General features: G+C 46.1%; 2 protein-coding genes across 5 annotated transcripts in view; one reads left to right on the top strand and one right to left on the bottom strand.

Annotated features, from left to right (window-relative positions):
- The window catches only part of TEN1 (TEN1 subunit of CST complex), a 528532-nt gene that overhangs the window by 398872 nt on the left and 106391 nt on the right, over positions 1 to 23269 (top strand). The window lies entirely within an intron of this gene.
- Positions 1 to 23269, bottom strand: part of EVPL (envoplakin) — a 160418-nt gene that overhangs the window by 61275 nt on the left and 75874 nt on the right. Inside the window, exons 9-11 of the mRNA XM_069654718.1 lie at positions 20965 to 21060; positions 11093 to 11206; positions 5682 to 5828 (exon numbers count right to left, since the gene is read on the bottom strand). Coding sequence (XP_069510819.1) covers positions 5682 to 5828; positions 11093 to 11206; positions 20965 to 21060 — 357 coding nt within the window. The remainder of the gene's footprint in view (positions 1 to 5681; positions 5829 to 11092; positions 11207 to 20964; positions 21061 to 23269) is intronic.

The following is a 23269-nucleotide window of genomic DNA, read 5'->3' as shown; positions in this document are numbered from 1 at the left end:
TTTGTCTGCTTCATATAAAGGTTTGCTAGGGTTTTAGGCAGAAATTAGTGTAATACACAAAATGTGCCTTTTGTTAAGTGCTCAAAGTCCCCTCACTGCACAGGGTGAAATGTGTTTCTATCTCCCATACTATCTCGTGTGCGTAGATAGCATGGTCCAAACTCCCAATATTATGTGGCAAGTGCTAGGGGTGGCCACTTCTTTTCAGTCCTTCCAAGAATGCACACACTACTGGTATTTTAAGTATACATTGTACTCGGTCCCTTCACATAGAGCTGCCAACAGATGGATTTGTACACGAGTACCGTGTGCGCTAACTGAAAGGAGTAACATAAAAAGACAATATTTTACAAACATGGTAGTAAAGTGTTTTCATGTATGAGTACAATAGTTTCAATTAGTACCCAGCGGGGTGTGGTTTTGGCCTCCCAGCCAATGAGGAGGGTCAGAACGGGGGCTTTACCTCATGATAAAGCCCCAGCTCTGAGCCTCTTCACAGCTGGGTGTTAGGCAGAATCCTGTGCAGTTCCCTCGGGGAACACTGCAAAAAGATTAAGACTACAGGAGTAAGCAGTAAACCCAATTGGTAGCAGTCTGCACCACCCAGATTTACCTGGTAGCTGTGGCTGAGCAGTCAGACTTCTCTCAAGAAGAGTAGGGCGGTATATAGAGTATACACAATAGGGCCAAAAACACAGTAGAGCAAACAAACACTGACCAGAGAGTTGTATAAAAGTATATAATTATTTATTTAAAACACACTTTAGGCAATATACAACAATAAATCAAAAGCAAGTTAAAACACAGTCAGGTAAAGTATACACACCTCCCTTGATAACTATCAGACAAGTCAGAGTTAAAACCCAACGATTTGTTAAAACAGATGTGAGCGCATAACCTGATGGCACTCCAATAGTTCAGTTAAAGGGAGAGAAAAAGACAGATCATAGAAATAAAACAGGTCCCAACACTTTTGAGAAGTTTAGAGCAAGTGAATAAAGGCAGTTTACACTGTAGAGCCAAAGTTCATAGGCCAGGCCCACTTTAAAGGGAACCAGGCAAAATGTGCCCAAGATCACACAGTTTAAGTTGCACTAAAAGTCTTTGCAAAAATGTTCAAGAAAAGAAAAGAGGTTGGGGTGGTTCGAAAGATATAGTTAGAGGTCTGGAGCCAACCCAGTATAGAAGCCAAGGATTTAAGGGTCACCTTTAGCAATCTATAGAAAGGGAGGCCAGGCACAGTACCTTAAAGAGAAAGGAAGCTCCAGCGGGGGCAGTTGTTCCTGGCAGTGGTTGCAGTTTGTCGTTCCGACCACGGGAAGAGAGTATCTCGTCGCGGAGGAAACTTGGAGGCGTTGCACTGCACAGGGATGAAACCAGCCGCAGAGTTCCCGATTAAAAGGTGCGGTCCTTTTATTCGTGGTCAAAAGTGGTGAGCTTGGCTATCCAACTGCCAGGGTGTGCTTGGCACGGGCGATTCGACCAAGTGACATCTTTGGAAGCGAAAAAGGGTGAACTGGTTGGTCTGACCAGCTCAAAGGGAGAAGACTCTCCAGCAGAAGATCTTCTCTTGTCGTTGGAAAAGTGGTGAATTTGTTGCAGGAGGGCTTGACCGGTGGTGTCATCGGTTGCAGGTGGCTCAGCTTCTTCCCTCTTCAGATTCTTAGGTCCTGTGGTGACTTCTGAAGTTCCAGTCCCAAAGGCCCTGCTTTTATGCAGAAAAACCCCCATTCATCAGCCTAGCTGTCAATCACACATGCTAAGTGGTGAGCGGGCGGCTCACCACTGGGCCAATCAGAGTAGAGTGCGACTTGGGTTGCCGAGGCAACGCAGTCCAGGGTGCCAATTCCCCCCTCCACCCCTCCTGTGGAACCCAGATAGAGTGGCACCATTTGGAGGGCTTCTGTGGAGAAGCCCGCCAAAAAGTGGAACAAAGGGCTCGACCTCGGTCAGAGTTACAGAGACGGACACGAACGCCATTTTAGAAAAGAGTTCTGGCAAAAAGACCCAACCGTGAATTTAATATTAAATAAATAAACCGGCGGTATCTTTAACATTGCACAAAAAGGTGGAGCATTTAAAATCAATGGGAAAATCCCATAGAGAATATTCCGGTGCAATATTTTGCGTGGTAACCACTGCCACCAGCCAGAAACTCGTCAAGGGGGGACTGGACAGTGCCCCCTTGAAAACAGACCCAGGGGCAATATAATTAACCCCTTCCAGTACTTCCACAATATGATGGTTTGTACTGGTTCTGTTCACAATTTAGGACTAGTAAAGTCAATGGTGACTTTACATGCCCTGGGAGACAGTAGTCAGTCCCAGGGTATGGAGTCTATAGGCGGTAAGGGTTAACGGTCACCGGTAAGGGTACCGGTGACCGTTAACCCTTACCGCCTAATTACGAGGTCCCTTTGTGGGTTGGTACTCTGGCGTTAAAAAACGAACCCACAAAGGACCAGGGTGCTAATTACGGTACCACAATTCGTGGTACCGTAATTAGCACCTTCCCCATTCCCTTTATACCCTATGGACCCTATGGGGCAAAAAAGGGAATGGGGTAGGGTAATGGAGGAAGGGGGAATTACCACCCTGCCAACCTTGGAATAGGGCGGTAATTCCCCTTTCCTCCATGGCGGTACCGGTAATTTACCAGCATGGACCAAGGTGCTACTAGCACCTTGGTTTACCGCCTTTTGTGTAATGAGGCCCTATGTTTGGGGATCACTATGACACCCCTGTGTTACTGCACTGAGAGTGCTGTGTAACACATACACAAAAAAAACAGATGATACCCTATGGAGAAAAAAGAAAAACCCCATAGCCCATAAGCACACACAGAGTCAAAGACATACCTCAAATCATGCCTAAGAGTGGGAGGAAAAGAGTCTCACTCTTAGCAGGAGAAAAAAACAAACCCCAAAAATCCAGCAAAGCTGCTGGGGGACTCACTAGGTTTGGGAAATTAGCCTTATAAGAGAATTCTCCCTAACACTGGGGGCCGCCACTCCGCCCCCCTGGATAATCAGGTAAGTGCTCCCCATTTGCCCCAGCGTCCCCATCCACCCACCGCTCTTTTCCACATATTTACACCCCTATGTGTAGTTTCCTTATACCCGATCTATGATGGCCATCTTATTTTGTAGTTTTTTAAAGTTGAGAAATGGCAAACACGTTGTTTCGCAACTTTAAAAACACTATTAGTACCCCAGTACAACGTTCCAGGGTACTAATAGCAATATAACCCTCACACGGGGGTCATTACTGGGGCAGGTAATGCACTGGGCTATAGTTAAAGCCCTCGGTTTCTTGGACTTCTAGCTAGCCCGGGGCATTACCTGGCCCGGTAATACCCCCACACCCTCCTTGGTTTATATTGCTTAATTAAAGGCCTGTCTGGGAATTGCCATACGTTCTCAGGTACATTGAAATGTCTGAGCTCTAAAAACTCAGGAGCAATGCCGCCCATGCCAGTGACTCCAGATGCGGGTGAGAAATGTGGTTGATAACCAAATCTTCTTTACACAAGGGCACACTGATAGCTGCTGGAGGGTCAAGAAGCATCGCTGACTTGCCAATGTAGAAGCAAGCAATTGAAGATCGTTGTCGTATTGGTGACACTCGTGTTGCTGTTCTGCCCGTGAAGAGGAGATGTGTTTACAAATATCTTGAAACCATTCTTCAAAAGAACCGCAGTGATGGTTTTTGTGGATGTTTAGATGCAAACAGATCCACTCCCGTAATACCTTTGCTCATCAAAGGTTGTCAACCACCAATACGCACTGCTGCCATTCGCAGAGATTAGGCCTTGAACTAACATTTACAACTGAATTGTCAAGAATCAATGCATCCAAGTCTCTCGCGAGTTGCCTGGAGTGAGGCCATTCCTGCTGGATAATGTTGTACATTGTGTGGTGGGGTCCATCTGGATTACCACCTTCCTGCTTCTGATGAAAGTCTGGAAATAGTGCAGTGATGGTGTCAGTGTCTGGAGCTCCAGGCGGTGGATGTGCAGTGTTGCCTCTGTATCACCCTTCCTCACTGTAGCTGAGAGTCTTCCATGAGGGCTCTGAGTCTGTGATTTACCATGATTTGAGGGGTAGAAATCGCTACCTTGAGTTAACAAAATAGGTCTTTCTTAAGCACCTCGCTTTACAGTTCATGTTTGCCTTTAGGTTATTTCAACTTTGTTTTCAAATTCAGTGAAAAGGTTTCTTAAAGGGGCGTTATGGTTGCATCGTAGAACAACAACAAAAAAACAAAATCCACCAGTGATGGCTTCTAAAGCAACCATCACATCGGCTTCCTTTAATTTTTGCAGTTTTTTCAGTACTTTTTTCGTTTGACCCTCATATGAAATTTAAATGTACCCAAACAAGATTGTGGTACTCTTCTTTTTTTCATTGCTGAAGTTCTGTACAAAGTGTGGGAACATACATAATATTTGTGTTGGCACATGTAGTGTCATGAGCCGTGCATGGCTCTGGCTGAAGCATGTTCACACCACTGCTCAGTGTGATTTGTGTGAATTGAATTAGAAAAAGACTTTGTTAGCTGTATTTAATAAAGGCATCAGAGCTCCAAAAGACGTACACATATCAATGATTCAATTATATGATAATGGCATTTATAATGCGCCTATACAGAAGTGTTTCAAGGCGCGACGAGGTAAGGAAAGGGGAACAGAGGGAGGACAGAGACAACCGTCTTACTAAGCCAAGTGACATTGAGATCGTGCAAGTGCAGGGGAGGGGAAAAGTGCCAGGGGAAAGGGGAGGGGGCACTGCTGTCCATGGGATCAAAACAATAACAAGAAGTGCGGCCAGCAGGTGGCAGGTGCAAGGGTAAGTGCAGACAGCAGGTGTCCAAAAGTGTAGGTAGGGGGACTGTAGGGTTACAGATACAGACCCAAGTGCAAGGGTTGCCGGGAGGCAGTGCGGGTGTGCAACTGGGCGGGCAGGGACCTGGGCCTGAAATCAAAGGGTAGCCAAGTGACCAGTGCAGTATCAGACAGGAAATCAGCAGGGGAGAGGAAGAGAGAAGGCAGAAGCAAAGAGGAAGGTATTGACCTGCTTCCGGAAACAGAGATGGCTCTCCTCAAGTTTCAATCCAATACAAAAGATGCTGACCCACTGGGTTTGGAAGAAGGAAGTGCCATCTGAGCGGTTCTATGTGATCTGGTTGAATTTTATTTGACACAAAGATATACAGAGGGAGTGCTCCGGCAGCCCCGCCCATAACCTCCCACATTAGTTATTCACTTAAACCCACCCCCACATATATTTGCGGCACAAATTGTTAAAATAAATTTGAGGAAATCGGATTCGACTAATTCTTCTGCACCCAAACCTTCCGTTACCGTCTGAGCATCCATCAAAGGTTCTATGGACTACAACATCTGGTGTGACCTCCGCACTGAACCCACAGCGAATCGTTAGACCAATGCTGCCTGAGCAAGATGTCATAACCTGGAACTCAAGCATGGTAATCATAGGCAGACTAGCTTAGAGGGGATCTAGAAATAGCTTCCTAACGGGCCAGCCCCTCTGATAGTCTAGAATTGGCCGTGCTGGCGTTAAGGCAGACCTGTCTGGCATTCACCGCTGTGTGGAGCACAGGGGAGGGGACCTTAAGTACAGCACTCTTATACAATGACCCCCAATGACTGGGCTCCTTACCTCTCCCTGGTCATAGTCACACACAGTGTCGACCATCACAGGCTTTGAGGGACGAATCCTGCGCTGCTTCAGGGGTGCAATCTCAGGGCTCCGCTTCCTCAGTTCTGCCACATCCTTCTCCACCTGCTGCAGCGTCTTCTCGTCTTTCTATCAAGAGTAAACACAGTTGGAGCTGGTAAGGCTGCAGCCAGAGGCAATGCCACATCAACCAACAGGGACCTAGTGGCCTGTCTGCATGTTGGGACCAGTGTGTGGCAAACAGGGCTGCAGATGTTCTCTTCTAAGACATTTGAGTAAGTTGTGCTAACACAATGAGACACCACATTACTGCACAGTGTCGAGGTAAAGCAGTCACACCATTGTGTGTCCGTGGCTGGGGGTTTATGGGGACCATGACTGCAGCCTGTAGATGGATGCCAGCGCATACATTTATTTAAATCAACATCTCCCACATGCATCCCATTTTTGCTAGGTGTATGCTAGTTTTCTAGTTCCTTGCTTTTCACGCCTACTGTTCCATCACCCAAAGAAATGTAAACAGATAATTCACCCTTTTTCCGCTATGGGAATGAACTAACCAGTGTGTGTTTCTTTGCTATGCATTGTCCTCTGCACCATGTATTGAAGAGGTGTATGGAACTTGAAAGGTTTAGGTATTTGTCCGCCTTTACATAATACTTCACGTGGGTCCAATAAAAGGTATCAAAATCTTAACTTTGTGTAATTTGAACACTAGACTAAGAGGGCATCAAACCTGTCTTTGCACTGCTGGTTGTATGAAGGTTTTGCACCCATGCTCCAGACTCGGATTTCTCGGAAGGCCGCCTTCACCCTCCGGCTGCAAACAGCGTTTGCCCTAAGTGAAGACTCGTGCACCAGCAACGAATCAAGCAGTCAACTCACACTACGGAATAAGGGCCGCTTCTGAAAGTAGGGAGAGGCCGAATGAAGGCAGAACTGATGGTACGTCCAACCTATCTACATGCACGTGGGTGATTTCCATAGCGCAAACCGTTCTAGGAAGCGACAGGGCACTCTATAAGAAAAGGGAGCGATGCAAGCTTAGAGGGGGAATCAGTGTACTTCCTTGAGATTGGGGGTAATGCAGAAACATTTCTTCAGTCGTGCGAGGGGCCATGCTGTGGCATGCTAGACAGCTCTCAGAGGGTCCAGTGCCAACATTTTGTGGGACACTTTCCAAGAGAGCCTGGACGATGGATCTGAAGTTTGAGGCAGGGATGAAGGGTTGGATTTGGCGCAGGAGTTTGATCTGGGACCATGCTGCTTGTGTCTTCTTGACAATGTGCGCTTTGAAGGAGATGGCGGCAATCAATGGTGAAGTGAAAGGACATTGCATTGTCAGACTGTTTTACACTTTGGTGCTTTTGGTGGCCCCTCCATGGAGGGGGAACTCTGTTTAGGTAGGTTTGAGTTTCAGGTAGGCATTTGACATCCAAGCCTGAATGGTGGAGAGGCAGTGTTCTGATTGGTGAATACTGTCGAGGCATTTGACTCTCGGGTTATAGCAGTGTGGCATCAGTATACTGGTGGCATTTGACCAGTGGCTCCACGCAGAGGTTGAAGAGGGAGAGAATGGATCTTATGGGACTCCACAGGTCATTGGGCATAGTTGAGATCTGCACATGCCCATCTGGACAAGCTGGTGAGGTAGGTGTTAAACCATTGAAAAACTATGGCATTGAGTGCCATGTAAAGGGACAGCGTGTTGAGTAGCACTTTGTGATCGAATACATCGAATGTGAGAGAGCGTTTGAGCAGGTCCAGGAGGCATGTGCTGCATCTTGGTCAGAATCCGGAATGGTATTTTTAAAGTAGGTCATGTTGGACGATCTTTTCGTGTAGTTGGAGCATGAGTTTTCCAGAAGGTCTTGCCTATGATGGGTAGCTAGGCGATGGAACAGTAGTAGGCGTTCATAGTGTGGAGGGGAGGAATGTGTTCTTCAGGATGGAGGCTGTAATGATGTTGTCCGGATCTATGTGATTACAACAAATTTGTTTTTTCGAATCCCAAAACATCACATGTATTTTCTTCTTTCCTTCTTTTAAAAACATTTCAGTGCAATTTAATGCAGAGGGAGAACCCAGCAGCCCCCCCACATCCCCACATTAATTATTACCCTAACCCAACCCCCCATCTATATTGTGGTGAAATGCGTTTAAAAAATCCCATGTAATGGGATTTGAAAAAATGGGATCCGATGTTTTGGTTGTCCTTGTAGGAGGTGGCCTTGAGAGATGCAAGGATGTTTGTGAGTTCTTTCAGTTTTAGGGTCTTGAATTCTGACATCTTGGGAGACAGCAAGGTGGTGTGGCAGGTATGTATTTGGTGGTTATGGTGTTGTCTATGTGGCATCAGGTCTTGTTAATTTTGTCTGTGAAGAACATGTTGATTGCATTGCATTTCTTTATGGATTTGGGTACTGCAGGGGCTGGGAGGGGCCGATGTAGTGTTTGACAGCGTGGAAGGGGGCTCTGCGCTTGTTGGAGGCGTCTGTGATGGATGCTGTGTAGTAATGTGGTTTGGCTAATGCGGGTCCTGCGGGCTGAGCAGAGGCTTTTCAATGTGGTTAGATCTTCTGTTAGTTGTGTTTTTCTCCAGATTTGTTGGAGTTTGTATAGGGTGCTTATGGCTTGCAAAAGTGCATGGATGTTGATGGAGTCAGTCAGAATGCATTTGGAGGTCAGGTTGGTGAGGTTTTCTTCCAATGCTTTCAGGGGTAGTTTTTGAATGAGCGTCAAGGTGTCTTTGTTGGGTTCAGTTGCTCTCAATGGGAGGGCTTTGAGGCCTGGCGCTTGATAGATATGGCTGTGTTGTCAGTCCTGTCGAGTTGAATAATTAGGAGGCAGTTGATGTTTTTTGATGAGGTGAAGACCAGGTTGAGAGTGCTGCATTTGTTTTGGGGGAGAACAGTGATGAGTTGTAGGGTGAGGAAGGATAGTTTATGGGCAAAGCGTTTGTCTTGGAATGAAAGCAAGACAACGCAGCGCAAAACAGGTTTGAATCCCGATCCAGTGCTTAGAAACCACTCGCTGGTATCAAGCGCGTTATAAAAGAACAATTATAATTATGATGTGGAGGTTTTCCAGCAGATTGAGGAAAGCTTCTGTGATTTTCTCGGTTGCTTGCACTCCTAACAGATTGAGGTCTCCTAGGAAAATGATGATGGAATATATTCACAGTTGATGTAGTGGCAAGGTCAGCGATTTCATCCAGGAAGCCTTTGTCCCTCAGTGGTAGGTCATAGGTCAGGTGGGAAGAAGCAGTTGTAGTCTGGGGTAGAAGAGAGTGACATGTCAGAAGCTCCATGAGTTCCAGGGACGAGGAATGCTTGAGTGGACATGTTCATAATGTCTTGTGGATGACCCTGAGGCTGCTGCCTGTTTTCTCTGTGTGGTTCACATGCTGGGTGCCCGTAGATGGCAGCACTGCACTATGGCAAACTCACAGCATGTTATTAAAGGTGATGCAACCATTTTAACCAACTGAGCCTAAAATTGAGGTTTTATTAATTGCATGTTATGTTGTGCTACAGGCACGTAAGTAATGTCATTGTGTTTAATAAAGGAACAGTTCAGGAATAGCAAGTATTTGGCCATTCTGTGGGCTGTGAGGTATGGGTCGTGGGTGGCTGTTTAAAGGATGTTCAGTGGCCTATGTGTGGGGTGAGTGGTAATAAGGTGTGACCGAGGGCCTCATTATGAATTTGGCAGTATTTCCTTTGGAAATATCGCCCAACACAAACACGCTAACCACATGCGTTAGGAGTCCTCCTAATTCTGAGTCATGCAGACTTTTCAGTTATTCCTCATTGTGGATTCCCATAGGACTCCAATGGGGAAACGCCATATTACTACATGTGGGATTGCCGCATGTAGTAGTATCACATCTGGTTTTGCTTTTGTGTTGACGAGATTTCCCCCACACAGACGAGGCAGTTTCCAATACTTTTGATTCTGAAACTCAGGAATTGGTAGAGTGGTAAAATACCAGGGGCCACAGTATAGGTTTGGTGGTCTGGGCAAAAAGTTGCAGTAATTCTTTTACTGCCACATATTTTGGCGGCAATGGAATTACTGTCATTTGTAATGCACCGCCGAATTCAGAGTTTGGACCTCCAACAAAAATCCATGGAATTACGGTAGCAGAGTGACCACGAACGGTAATTCTGCCATGGACAATGGACTCCGCTCTTCCATCACTTGTAAATCCGTGGTAACTCCTCAGGACTGTGTGGCGGCAACAGTAATCAATTTTGGAGACAATTCAGCCGATTTACCGCTAATTACAGCTAAACTTTTAATGACGCCCCAGATGCTTTACTGCTCTTGCCAAGCGTGTAATATGGGCTTCAGTGTTCATGGGAATGAAGGTTGGCTGGGGAACTGGTCTGATCTCTCTGGAATGCCAGGTCATATTAGGGTCGGGATATTTGGCAACACTTCATTCCAGAGACGTTGGGCGGCTGTACTGATGGACCCTCTGCTGGGGCCAGTCACTTTGTGCCAGCTGTCAGTCAAATCATATCAGTCTTTGGTGGATGTCTTTGGTAAGGTGGGAATGTGTTTGCATGTGCGGTGTCTTAGACCTGCTACAAAACGGATTGCTGTATTTGGGACCAGTTGAGTTTAAGTACAGACTTTAAACTCGCTAGAACCTCCTGACCTCGGGTATACAGTGTTACACACTCCTCATTGTCAGTGCTATAATACTGCTCACTCAGACCCCTCTTTCAATCGTGTATTTACATTTTGGAGCTTTGTATCACTTCAAGTCACAGAAATCCACTTTAAGGCGCCCAATAAGGGGGTTCCAGTGAAATAGGAAGGAATGAACAAAGGGAAGCGAGTGTGGAAAGGAAAGAGATTATGCGAAGGGGGAGGGGGAAAGTGAGCTAACCATCTGTAGTGTATACAATGTAATTGTATAGCACATTTTTATCATACGTGCCATTATGCCTTTTCTGGGTTTGCAATGTGAACACGCCAGGTTGTGTTAATAACCTATCAGTCTGTGATAGATATGGCATGGGGTTTGGCGCATAATTCTTTAATTGACTAAGGCCCAGTGAGATAGTCATGTGCTTTGAGTCTCAATATTGCCTGCGCAACCCCAACTCTGTTTATCCATGAGATTAACCAAAGAAGAGCAGAAAAACACAGCATTGCAGCAGACAGACTCTCTGGCAATCGGGAGAACTAGTCTTCAACAGGGATCCTAAAAGCAATGTCAGACCTAGGGCCCCGGAATTCACTTTTGATCATATTTGGAGCTGCCATGTAGGTTAGCAGCTGACACTCTTTTGGAGTGCTCCTTTGGGGGAGGCTGGCGTAATGGCTGCCTTGCCTCCCCTAGAACCGTCATGCATTGAGCAGCAGGCAGCCGCCCTTACCTCCAGCTGGAGAAGCAGGTTGGAGACTCCCCCAGGCGCATCCTTGTTGTACTTATTCAGGTTGGAGTTCAGCTTTCTCAAGGACTGGCTTGTAACATCTGCATCCTCCTGGAACTGCAGGGTGAGAAACAAAGGGAAACTTTCAGATCCCCCCCCCAAAGAGGGGTGAGTGTGTCAGTAGTAAGAAACCACATATGATCTAGGCCAACTTGTAATTGAAGGTACCCTCAAATGCAAAGGTCTAATACAGTGTACATGCAAGCTCCTGTATACCTACTACCCAGCGGCAACTCCACAAAGCACCGCTTCCAGCCACATTTAACACTACTAACAACTTCCTTCTCACTGCTCAAAACAAACTCACAACCCACAATCAAGCAATCCTCTCTACAAATAGCTGCCAGTCGCCGAAATGAATTCCTGATACAAGACCAATAGGGGGGAGTCAGTACCATGTCCCTATTTCTCCCAAATTCATTATTTGCCACAGACCACGCCCCTTCCAAAATCAGCAGGGCAACACCCCCAGAAATCCAATTCTCCTCAGGCCTCCGAATAAAAAAACCTTTCAAAAATAACATGTTTCCTCCTTTTCTTGACTGTGTTGTAAATTGTGAATTAGTGGTTTTGGTGCAATGAAACTTTGAAAAATGGATTTTCTCTGTATTCGTGTTCTTTTTAGAAAGCCCCTTGGCAAACATGGACCTTCCCGCTGTAAGGACAGCAATAAACTCATTCAATGCCCCATACAGAGGGTAGAGCTGGCACAGTGCCCGCTGTACAGTTGGAACCTGTACTTCCCACCCCACATGATGCGAATCAACTTGCAAAGACGTTCTCAAATCCAACACGTAAACCATGTGGTTCTTAAAGTCTTAAATGTGTCCATTCCAAAATACAAGCGCTCAGATCCGTCATGGGCAAACGAAAGAGGCTCATTATGAGTATGAAGGTAAAAAGGTGGCACCGACGGAATGAACACCACTTTTACTGCACTGCCATACTATGAGTTTGGTGGTAACGAGGAGCAGATACCTCCACCACTTGGTTGGTGTGTTGAATTACCACAGCAGAATTAACCCCCACACTAATTCCTCCAAAATTGCCATGAATTCCAATGGACTCTGCAAGTGGTGTTGCTAGGCTTGTAAAATATCTGGGGCTACGCTAATGTCGGGACTGTCGGGACTCGGGGATAGCTAGCCTTTTGGTTGTAGCCCATTGGCTTCTGTCTGTGGCTACAACCAAAGGAACCAGCGCTATAGCCCTCATAGGTCTCCCTAGCGACGCCTCTGGACTCCAACAATGGGGGTTAATGCAGTCAGTCGGCCACTTGTAATTGGTTGGGTTTCGCGTTATTACAAGTGGAGATTAAAGTCATTGAGTCTGGTGGCAATTCCTTCGTAATTACTGCCAAACCAGTGATGAGGTACAAAATGTTTAAAATGCACTTCATAGCCTAATGCTGGGATAGAATGCTCAATAGATGTGGGAAAGTGGGTCAGGGATAAAGACAGGAAACCAACACAATGTCATCTCATCTGTGTTGAAAACCACCACCCATTCCAAGCCATAAACACATACAAGGACAACCCAACACCACCAACCTGACCAGGGCATTATTCTATCAGACCACTACATTGCAATACCTGAGCAATGTCCTGCCAGTTAATCCAGAGGATCATGCAATGTTACTAGGGCATGGCCGTCCCTGATGAATGAAGCAACATAATCAACACTGTTGACCATGAAATATTATAAGAGCATCAACCCCCCTGGTGAATGTAGCATCACAGTCAGGGTTAATTGGGGTTGACCAGGCAGTATTACTACGGAATCGACCTCCCTGATGAATGTAGCATTATAGTGAACCCTGTTGACCATGAAATATTATTAGAGCATGGTCCTGCCTGATAAATGTAGCATCATAGTAAACTCTGGTGACCCTGCACTATTAGTAGGGCGTCGTCCTCCCTGATGGATATAACGTCACAGTCAAACCTGTTGACTATGAAATAGTATTGGAGCATTGTCCTACCTGATGAATGTTGAATCATAGTCAACCTTGGTGACCATGCAATATTACTAAGGCATGATCCTCTCTGATGATGTAGCATCATAGTCAACCCTAGTGACCATGCAATATGTATGTAGCATCATAGTAAACCCCCGGTAACCATGCAAAATGTCTAGAGCATTATCCTACCTGATGAATGTAGAATCATAGCCAACCCTGATGACCATGCAATATTATTAGAGCTTTGTCTTCCCTCATGAATTAGAATCATGGTCAACCCTGGTTACCATGCAATATTATTAGAGCTTCGTCTTCCCTCATGAATTAGAATCATAGTCAACCTTGGTGACCATGCAATATTACTAAGGCATGATCCTCTCTGATGATGTAGCATCATAGTCAACCCTAGTGACCATGCAATATGTATGTAGCATCATAGTAAACCCCCGGTAACCATGCAAAATGTCTAGAGCATTATCCTACCTGATGAATGTAGAATCATAGCCATGCAATATTATTAGAGCTTCGTCTTCCCTCATGAATTAGAATCATAGTCAACCCTGGTTACCATGCAATATTATTAGAGCTTCGTCTTCCCTCATGAATTAGAATCATAGTCAACCCTGGTGACCATGCAATATTATTAGAGCATTGTCTTCCCTGATGAATTAGAATCATAGTCAACCCGCGTTACCATGCAATATGTATGTAGCATCACAGTAAGCCCTGGTAACCATGCAAAATGTCTACAGCATCATCCTACCCGATGAATGTAGAATCGTAGCCAACCTTGGTGACCATATGATATGTTTGTAGCATCTTGGTAGACCCTGGTAACCATGCAATATTACTAGAGCAAGAGCATCATATTCCTCGATGAATGTAGCATCATAGTCAACCGTGTTCACAATACATGAGTATTGTCCTGCCTGATGATCACACGGGAATCCTTAGCCCTGGAAACATACAATATCAGCATAGCACTATCCTCTCTGATAAATACAGGGACATCCTCAATTCTGTAGACTGTACATTGTCCTAGAAAACCAGCCCATTCACATCCTGAGCCCCAAAGGTCATCACCCTGGCACCTGCAATTAACACTACATGGAAACATTGAAGGGCATCCAATAACAAAAGAAGATTGTCCGAAATGTTGGCCCATATTTGAGACTTTTCCCAATTTGTCAATCTTGTTTTTGGCCTTCCAATCTGGTGAACTGCCCCATAATCAATGTAATGGCTGACATGCTGCAAGCACCATAGCTTAACGTGCAGCTGTATATTGGCAATGTTCCCTTTAAATTGAAGTGTTGAAAGTAAATATATGCTGCTGGCCAATTCATATAATGCATTAAAGTCTTGCTACTCGCAAGAAAAGCGCAAGCTAGACAGATGTAAGGATGAAAGACAATAAGGAAAGACTAGCCCTGAATTCAGGAGTGTGCTGTAAGTAGATTTGCATATTGCCAGGGCATCAGAGTGATATGCAAATGGGTATGTATTCAGTAGGGAAGAAACAGTGAGTTTAAACGTACTTGTAGAACCTGTTGCGTGAACTGGATATTTGGCTGGGTTCATTCTCAGTACAGGGGCTCACACAATTTTGGCAAATACGGATGAAAAAGTGTTGGGAAAGAAAGGTGATAATGGCTCATGTAAGACAGGCCCAACCCAAACTAAATGATATCAAGTGGTGATCCATGCAGGGCTCCCTTTTCCATGTGCACCCCTCGTCTGTGGTGCTCGCCAATTTAGGGAGCGCAGAACACAGGCCTTAATCACTGATCTAAGTTTCCTAAGTGCTGTATGGCCATTGCCTTGCACCTCCCTTGCTCCCTCCTCTCCCGCTGGCTGGCTTTTGCAAACACAAAGAAGCACACGCAGGTGCAAAAGACCAAAGCAATTCATTTTTGTAATACTGATTTACCGTCAGTCCCATGACACGTCACGCCTGTGACACACTAGTCCACTTTGAGTGTTGATTACATCATCATAATCAACACTGAAAACGGACTGCCTCCACCAGAAGCGGCATTGGTAAGTACGATTTTCTTTTCTGCAATAATGTAGTTTAGCCTTTAGCACCTGCGTGTGCTTTTTCATGGGTGCTGATGGCCATAGAACCCTGGGCGTTGGGCCGACCTTGCCGGTCACGACTCTGGCTGCAGTTATCAGAGGCGTGTCATCAGGGAGGAACTTTACTATTTATATAATTGAAATATGATATGATAGGTTATTTATAACATGCACAATACCCAGAGGTTTCTAACCGTGGACCCGTGGATCGAACCTCTGGTGCTCCATGTCATCATGCTTCCAAGGCGAGCACGTTGCCCCTGAGCTATCCTCCCGAGACAAATTGCAGGTTAACACATTAGTGGACTCAAAGATGGGCAATTTGCATTGAATGTGACTGAGGCCTTTCTGCTCTTATTGGATAGGGGTTTGCACCAGTTTGGCTCCTGCTTATCTGGCTTTGGCACTGAGAGTTTTCAGGTGCAGTGTGTGTCAGAGAGCAAGATGGGAGCGACTAGGTTTAACTGACATGTCATAAGATGTGCAAAGGTTGGGTTTCAGCTCCCTTTATCAGGTTGGTCTTGTAGTAACCTACCTGCTTTCCTAGGAGTTTATTTTTTTGCGGAGCCAAGGTCCAAGTTGTGTTTAAAAGAGTTTTGTAATGTGGGCACTGATTCGTGTATTGTAACTGGGAGAATGATAGTGAATGGAATTGAAGCTTTATTTCACCAGGGCACTGGGGCAATGGGGTAAATGCCAACTGATTTTCCTTTACTAAAGACTAAAGTCCCTTTCAGCATGCGTTCCCTCTTGCATTCTAAATGAATCTCACTTGGGCTAATATTTGCAGAAAACATTCCCCCCACGCACTCACCCACTACCGAGAACAACACACATAGGGCTTCTCCTCTAGTTAATTTAATGCGATCTTTGAAAGAGTGAGAAGCAGTGGGATACCCTTCTGAACCTTTATAGTGTTTTTGGTGGGAACTACGTAAATTATACCCAAACAGTTTAAGATTAGTGGGGCTGGGTATGAAAGAAACCGGTGCGAGTACTGTTTTTGCTCTCCAACTCGGGGATCGTTTACTGGCGGGGAAGGGGCTCTCCTGGGATAAACATAACCCTGCACCCCAGTACAGTGACAAAGCCTATGCTGAGTGAACCATCCAATTAGGGTTCCTGGGTTTGTAGATAAGTGTTGACAGTGTAAGCTCCTTATTCAGGGAACACAAGAATCACAGTGGTTAAGATCATTTTCTGAACTGAGGGAAAATGATATGTTGACAAAGGGGCCCGTTGTGACAGTCCAGCCATGGAGGGTTAGCGTGCTCTGCCAATATACCTGTCACCGTGCATCATAGGGGCCTTCATTTTATTGTAAGCAGTGGAGATTTCCTGCAGGTCTGTCTGGTCACCCTGTCTTTCTAGATGGAGCTAAGGATGCTACAACATACCATAACAATAACAGGTGTATTAGTAGAGCGCACATTCAACCCATAGAGGGGCATCTTGGTGCTATTGACCAATAACTGATGTTTATTGTATTCGAACCTGTGACCATGAAGTGAAACACAGGCCCCTGTAGTGGATGCATTAGTACCCGGAGCCAGAGACCCGGCTTGCAGTCCCTCATGTGGCTTCTCTCTGCACTGTGAGAAAAGATGTTTCTGATGGTCAGTGAAATGGCTTTTATAGGAATTGATCTGCAAACACTTGTCCAAGGCTCCCTATATGTCCATGCGGTCCCTTTATAGACGTCCATGATTGGATTTGTAGTCCCTCTAGTGGCTGAGATCCAGACAGTTCCTCCTGAGCTGGTGCCTTTTCGCTCTCCAGTCTTCGCATATGACATGCACCCAGAGTACAGATGAATGACACTGCTTCTTAAGAGTTGATTGGATAAAGCCAACTCTACACACCCCACGTGTTTATGTGCCTCCAGCCTTGTTGGCACGTGTAGTCCTTAAGATGGCTGGGGCATGAAGACCTAATGGTTACTCTGTAGATGTGGTCCACTGCCCATGCAAAGTGTCCACTCCTGTCTGTGCTTATGTGAGGAGCTCCAGGCTGCACTCAGAAGAGCATCATCCAATGCTTTCAGGGTGTTGCCATTTCTGACTCCTAAATTGAACTTCTCATCCCATTGTGCCATCTAAAAATGTCAGAGCATTCAACACCCTGACTAGTACATGGGCTTCGCCAACCTTCAAAGCCAACCATTATTGCCAAAGCAGTGACTTCCCTTCTGGCCACTATATGAGCATCCCGTAATCAGAGAAATCACTGCCCTCCATATTTCCCATACAGAGACAGGGTTTGACGGCTGCAAAGAGGCAAAGTGAAATGCGAGCAGTCTGTAGCGGCCAGTGCTAGGAATGTAAGGGGGTGAGACTACGTTTTTTGGCTTTGCTAAGCCTTTTCATGCGTTGCTATGACTTCTCATGCTTTGCTATGCATTTCATGCCTTGCAGTATCCCTTATTATTATTTGCTTAGCCATGATATGCATTGCTATACGTGGCTTGATTGTTCACGTCCTGCATGAACCTGCTCACCAATCTACTTTCTACCCTATGCTATACAGCTCCCAGGTGTAGCACAGTGCTTCTGTCAGCTGGCACCTGGTCCCATGTGCCCCACCTGAAAGGTTGCCCCACTATGGTTTTGGCCCTTGGTAATGCTTCCCTCTGGTGCCCCACCTTGAGTTTGCCCACTGCTGCCCAATGCAATGAGTTCCCTACTGTGATTATTCTCCCTGATGCGCTATGTAATTTGCATGACTGGCTCCTACATATCGCCCTTTGACCTCCACCAGGACTCTGCCCTCTCTGGATTCCCTACTCTGAACTCTCCATGTGAACTATTCTCGTCCACTGTCTTTTTGGAACCCAATGTTGTATGCCTCCTTTGTCTTTCACTCCGCCACATGTCTCCCCACTAACATACTAGACAAGTCGCTGCACACTGCCCACTGCCAGAAATACCCACTCACACCAGGGTGCCCCATGATACTTACAATCCAGAGGGCACCACTAGCGAGACTGCCCTCTACTGAGACTGAGACCACACTGGCTGGCAGCTCAAGCTTCCCACTAGAGCCCCTCTAACCTCCCTGCACTAACATTCTCAACCTCTAGGCTCAGATACACTATGCCCATCCCATCTAAGTCACTCCCACATGGCAAATGACTAACCCTCCCAAGAGAAATCAAACAATAGAAAACTTCACCTCTAAAATCAATTTGCATAGCATAGTCCGCGCCAATGTAACATAGCAGAAGGCTCCCCTCTTGACACAAATGCCTCTATGCATTCAAAACAGGATACCTGCACCTACAAAACAACTTAGGGTACTTCCCATCGGCAGACAGTAACACAGCAGAATTATGTTGTATTGTCCCTGTCTCACCTTTACTTGATATCCCCTCTCTTTCAGATCCACCAGAATGCCTTGAGACCATGCATATTGCAGAGGTGCACAGTATAAATCCCATTAGCGCCCTGGGCGGGGGCGCTGGCCAATGAGGATGCTCAGAATGCTGGCTCTATACTCTGGTATAAGCCCGAGTTCAGAGCTCCCCCATTGCTGCATGCCCCTCGCCCAGTGCCTCCTTTGCCCCTTCCCTCCTCCACCATATGCGAGTAAACACGCAAAAACACTGACCTTTCCTTAGTATTAAAAGCCGCTGTGGGAGCTAGAGTCCATATTCAGTGTTGATCCATAATCAACACTGAAGATGGACCCCTTTTCTTGATGCAGCTCTGAGGACTGAGGAAAGAGAAGTGTTTCATTTTTTTAAATTGTTACTTTGCTTTTAGCTCCCGCGAGTAACCATCACATGTGGGTGCTAACGGCTGTGGAAACATAAAAAGAAGGAAAACATAACTTTCTACAGTCTTGCAATGCCACCTCTGCTACAGGAGTCCGGAATCAACACTGAAAATTGACTCCCGTTCCAAACGTGGTGTTCAAAGACTAAAAAAAGGTACATTTTTCCTTTTGTTTTCTACAGCCATTAGCAGCGGTGTGTGGTTACTCGCAGATGCTAATGGCGATATCACCCTCACCATTGGGCCGACCCTGTCAGTAACGGCGGCACCACCACCCACAATAAGGGACCCTCGCTTCACTCAGGGCCCTTAACTTGGGCGGCGGGCTGTTACCAAGAGGGTCGTCCCGCCACCCCGGATCATAGCGCCACAATAACATAATAGAATATAACCTCCTAGAACAAGTCAGTCCTGAACACCACCAATATTACTAGAGCACGATACTCCCCCCCACCACTGCAGCGAAATCTGCAGACCTAAAATGGTCCCTTTTCAATATCCCCATGTCCTAATCCCCCAGAAAACCTAGAACAAAACTAACAATGAACACAGAGCAATACCATCCGAGCATTACTCCATGCCCTTTTCCTCCTGATTAGTAAATTAACCTCTAAGGATGAACTCAAATACTTTAGAGCATTCGCAAGAAATGTACAGCCTCTCCTGAGGCATAGTCTTATATGGAGCTCAAAGAATATACTCAAGCACAAGAACAACACAGCAACCCCGGGGCAACCCCCTTCCTGAAAAAGCTGAACAGTCTCAATTGTGTACTAACACCATAGTCTTCCATTGCCCATTGCACGGACCTTCAGGGATGAACTCAGCAATGAAGACCCTGCACAACCAACAACACATCCCCTTTGCCATTGCCTGGTCCTACAAGGACAACCTCAACATAGAGGGCCATGCATTAACTTTGGGCAGTGACTTTCCCATCCTCAAGACATGGGCCCCCAGCAAGAAAATAACCGGTACAGGTGATGCTGTAAAATCATAGCAGAACCAGATTACTATGTGGGCCCCATTGCTGAATTCAACTAAGCAGCGTTAAATGTGTTTCATCCTAGATGATCAGCACTAAGATGTTTGAGGGAGGAATTAATCAGCATCAGGAGATCACCATCATTTTCACTACGCAGTGAATTGGTAAGGCTTAACTTAAGAATAGAAGACCCCCAAATAGTACCATAGTTCAGTCTCTCTTTACCACTGCTCGGACATCTCTGAGGACCATCAAACATCAAACATCAAACATACCACTGCTGTAGTTCCTGCCATCTTTTTCTGTTCAACAAGACATGGGCCACCCTAATCTCTGGCCGCCCTATATTGCCTGGAGCGCAGAGATCACAACAGACAGGTTCCCTCCCTGTTCCCAAAACTGTGTTTGTAATAAGGATTGTGTCTAGTGGACTGTCACGCTGCACAGCAGAGCCAAGGTGCCCTTGCTTACTTTCAAATAATGATATTGTATTCTACCTTCTGCAGTGATACACTATCATTTGTATATTGCTGCTTTGCTGTTTTAGTGCTTCTTCTGGAAAAAAGGAGGTGCTCAAGTCTGTACTTTGAAGAGTTTCCACAAGAGCTAGTTTCTGCATGTGTGCAAGCAGATTGCTCTAAAAATAAGCAACCAAAACCAGCATCGTGCATTCTGCATGCCTAATATTGAATTACAACAGTTTCTGGCACCGTCACAGCCTCTTAAGTGTCACAAGCAATACCCGATTGTTGCCCAGGCAGCCATACATTGTTGAAAATGGGGTTGGAAAAATGGGTTCAAGATCATTAATTTTATTTATTTATTTGTAACACACCCAGCGGCCCATAGGTATAGAGGTGCACATGAACACAAAAGGCCATCATCAATGATGATAGGACAAACATACAAACAGGATCCATTAGAGCATAGGCAACAGAAGCCAAAGAATAAAAAACTTCATGACAAGAGATTATCCCAACATCAGGTCCATGTATGGGCAGCCTCCGCTCAATCTTACCTTTTTGTAGTTCTCCACATTTTTCAGGTGACCCTCCTGACAAATGCAGAGATTGAGAAAGTTCTGCCACTCCGTCTTGAGGGCTTCCTGGTGAGCCTGCACAAAAACAAAATCATGTTTCAGGCACCGCTGGTCCAGAAGAATTACGTACTTTCCTGTCCCCCTGCTCCCCCAGAGTCGGAATCTTTTACATATTCACATGATTCTGGGAATATCCCTTACCTCGACATTGGAGAATGTCCAAAAGCAAATATGAATCTATGAACAGCCACATGCTGAAAAGAAGGCTGCCCCTCCCTCCCTGACCCATTCACGATTCTTCATATCCAAATGAAGACTAACCAGTCGCAAGAAATCGGAAGATCTACCAAGAGGCCAGAACCTGAAATTATAGTAGGACTGTGGTGTAGTTAGTCACATGTTAGGCGTCCACTTGACGTGTGACAAATTCTGCACAGCCCTACTGCTCCTTCATAAGCTTTGTCTAGTCATGTGATTGCAACAGCCCAGGCTGCCTCTGTGTTCGTCATATCTCTGTGGCTCTCTTACCAATGCAATCAAGTATAACCTTTGTCTGGATCCAGAAAGACCACAGGCCCCAGAGAGGAAGCAACACTCCCAAGAGACGCCATAACCAAGATGAGCCTACCTGGCTTCCAGAATGGAATTCAGGAGCACCCGCTCCCTGCAAAGATGGCCGTTCTCTTTACCAAAACCTCTCGCCCGGCTGACTTCGATATGCCGGACCAATGCCTTTCATTATCACTCAGTGCCTCGTCCCCCTGGACCTCTGATTGGCCGGAATGCCAGGAAATCCCATATGCAAGCATCTGCCGGTAAGGTGGAGCCGGCCCTCCTGCAAGACCCACATTTAAGGCCCTTGCCTGTCTGTGCCTGTCCGGGCCAGGATGACCCAATCACATCACAAGTAAATGATCTGCAGTTACATGCCCCCCACGCTCTTCCCTACCACTGGCCACATGCTTCTTTCACAGACACCTGCCTTCTCATACAATTATTCCCCCTACTAGATTCCTCTCGCCTAGCACACCACCTGCAACCATGCTCACTTGTCACTTACAACATCAGAGCAGCCACACGCACTATACTATGCCCACTATACCTTGCCCCTTGCTCCATCACATCATGGTCCACCCAGTCACCTTGCCTAAGCCCTACCAGGCTCCCTTGGCACATGCACGTCCCCCTCACACCCTAGCCCCTTTCCTCCCTCCACCACCTATTAAGCATGCTATAAAATAACAATTATAAAAACATCTAACATACCTTTTCTTGGTCAGACCATCATTTCACCTCCTTCCCCTTCCCCTTCCCTACTGCTAAACAGCCCACCAGTGCCACTGTCACCCTGCCTCCTGCCTCATCACGCTGCACTCATAATTTCATGAAAGACCACCTTCTCCCTTTGCTCGCAGACTACTGCACTGCCTTAGATTTCACAACCAACCCCATCACTCCAGTTAACCAGTAAAAAAGTTATTGTCACAGCGTAAAGCGAAACCCACCACACACAAAAACCCATGGTTCACTCCTCACCTTAAAGCCATTTGGACTAGAAAACGAGCCACTGAGGCAGAATGGTGGAAAGCCCCCTCTGACATCAACAAATCATGCTTCACCACCATCGCCAAGGAATACAAATATGCCAAAATCGGACACATGCGAGCTGTTCGCCATCTTGCGCAAGCTCGAGACTCCAACCACTCCACCTGCCAGCTTCACCAAAGACGGCTCCTGGTGCGGCAAGGTACAAGACACCCTAATGGGCAAAATCACCTCATTACAGAATAATATCCTTATAAAACAACCTGTCATCCACTGTAAGACTCAATACACCACCCCTCTCAGCAACCCCCCACTGCCTTCCTTCTCTCCTTTCAACTACCAACCCATGTCTGAATCAGAAGTAACCCACCTCATTAAAGGCCTCAAACGTCACGCTGTCAAGGTGACGTTTGCCAGGCCCCACTAAACAAGGACTGCAGAGAGGCCCTGACTCCCCTTATCAAAGCAATCCTCAATGCCTCCTATAGCCTCCTTATCTGTCCCAGCCAGCCTCAAGGAAGCCTAGATCTCAACCCTATGATATGATATGATATGATATGATATGATATTTGTAACGCGCCTATACACAAGTGTATACACCCTACTCAAGAAACCTTCGCTCGACCCAACTCTCGTCTCAACACCACTGTCCCCTTCATCCTGAACATTGTGGATCGAGCAACCTACCTCCAGATCTAAGACTATCTGGAACAAAATCACCTCCTTTGCCACCGTCAGT

The sequence above is a fragment of the Ambystoma mexicanum genome, chromosome 3q (genome assembly GCF_040938575.1).
Source record: "Ambystoma mexicanum isolate Mex_15411 chromosome 3q, UKY_AmexF1_1, whole genome shotgun sequence".
Lineage (NCBI taxonomy): Eukaryota > Metazoa > Chordata > Amphibia > Caudata > Ambystomatidae > Ambystoma > Ambystoma mexicanum.
Note: the sequence above shows the minus strand (reverse complement) of the source record. Positions and strands in the feature narration are given on the sequence as shown.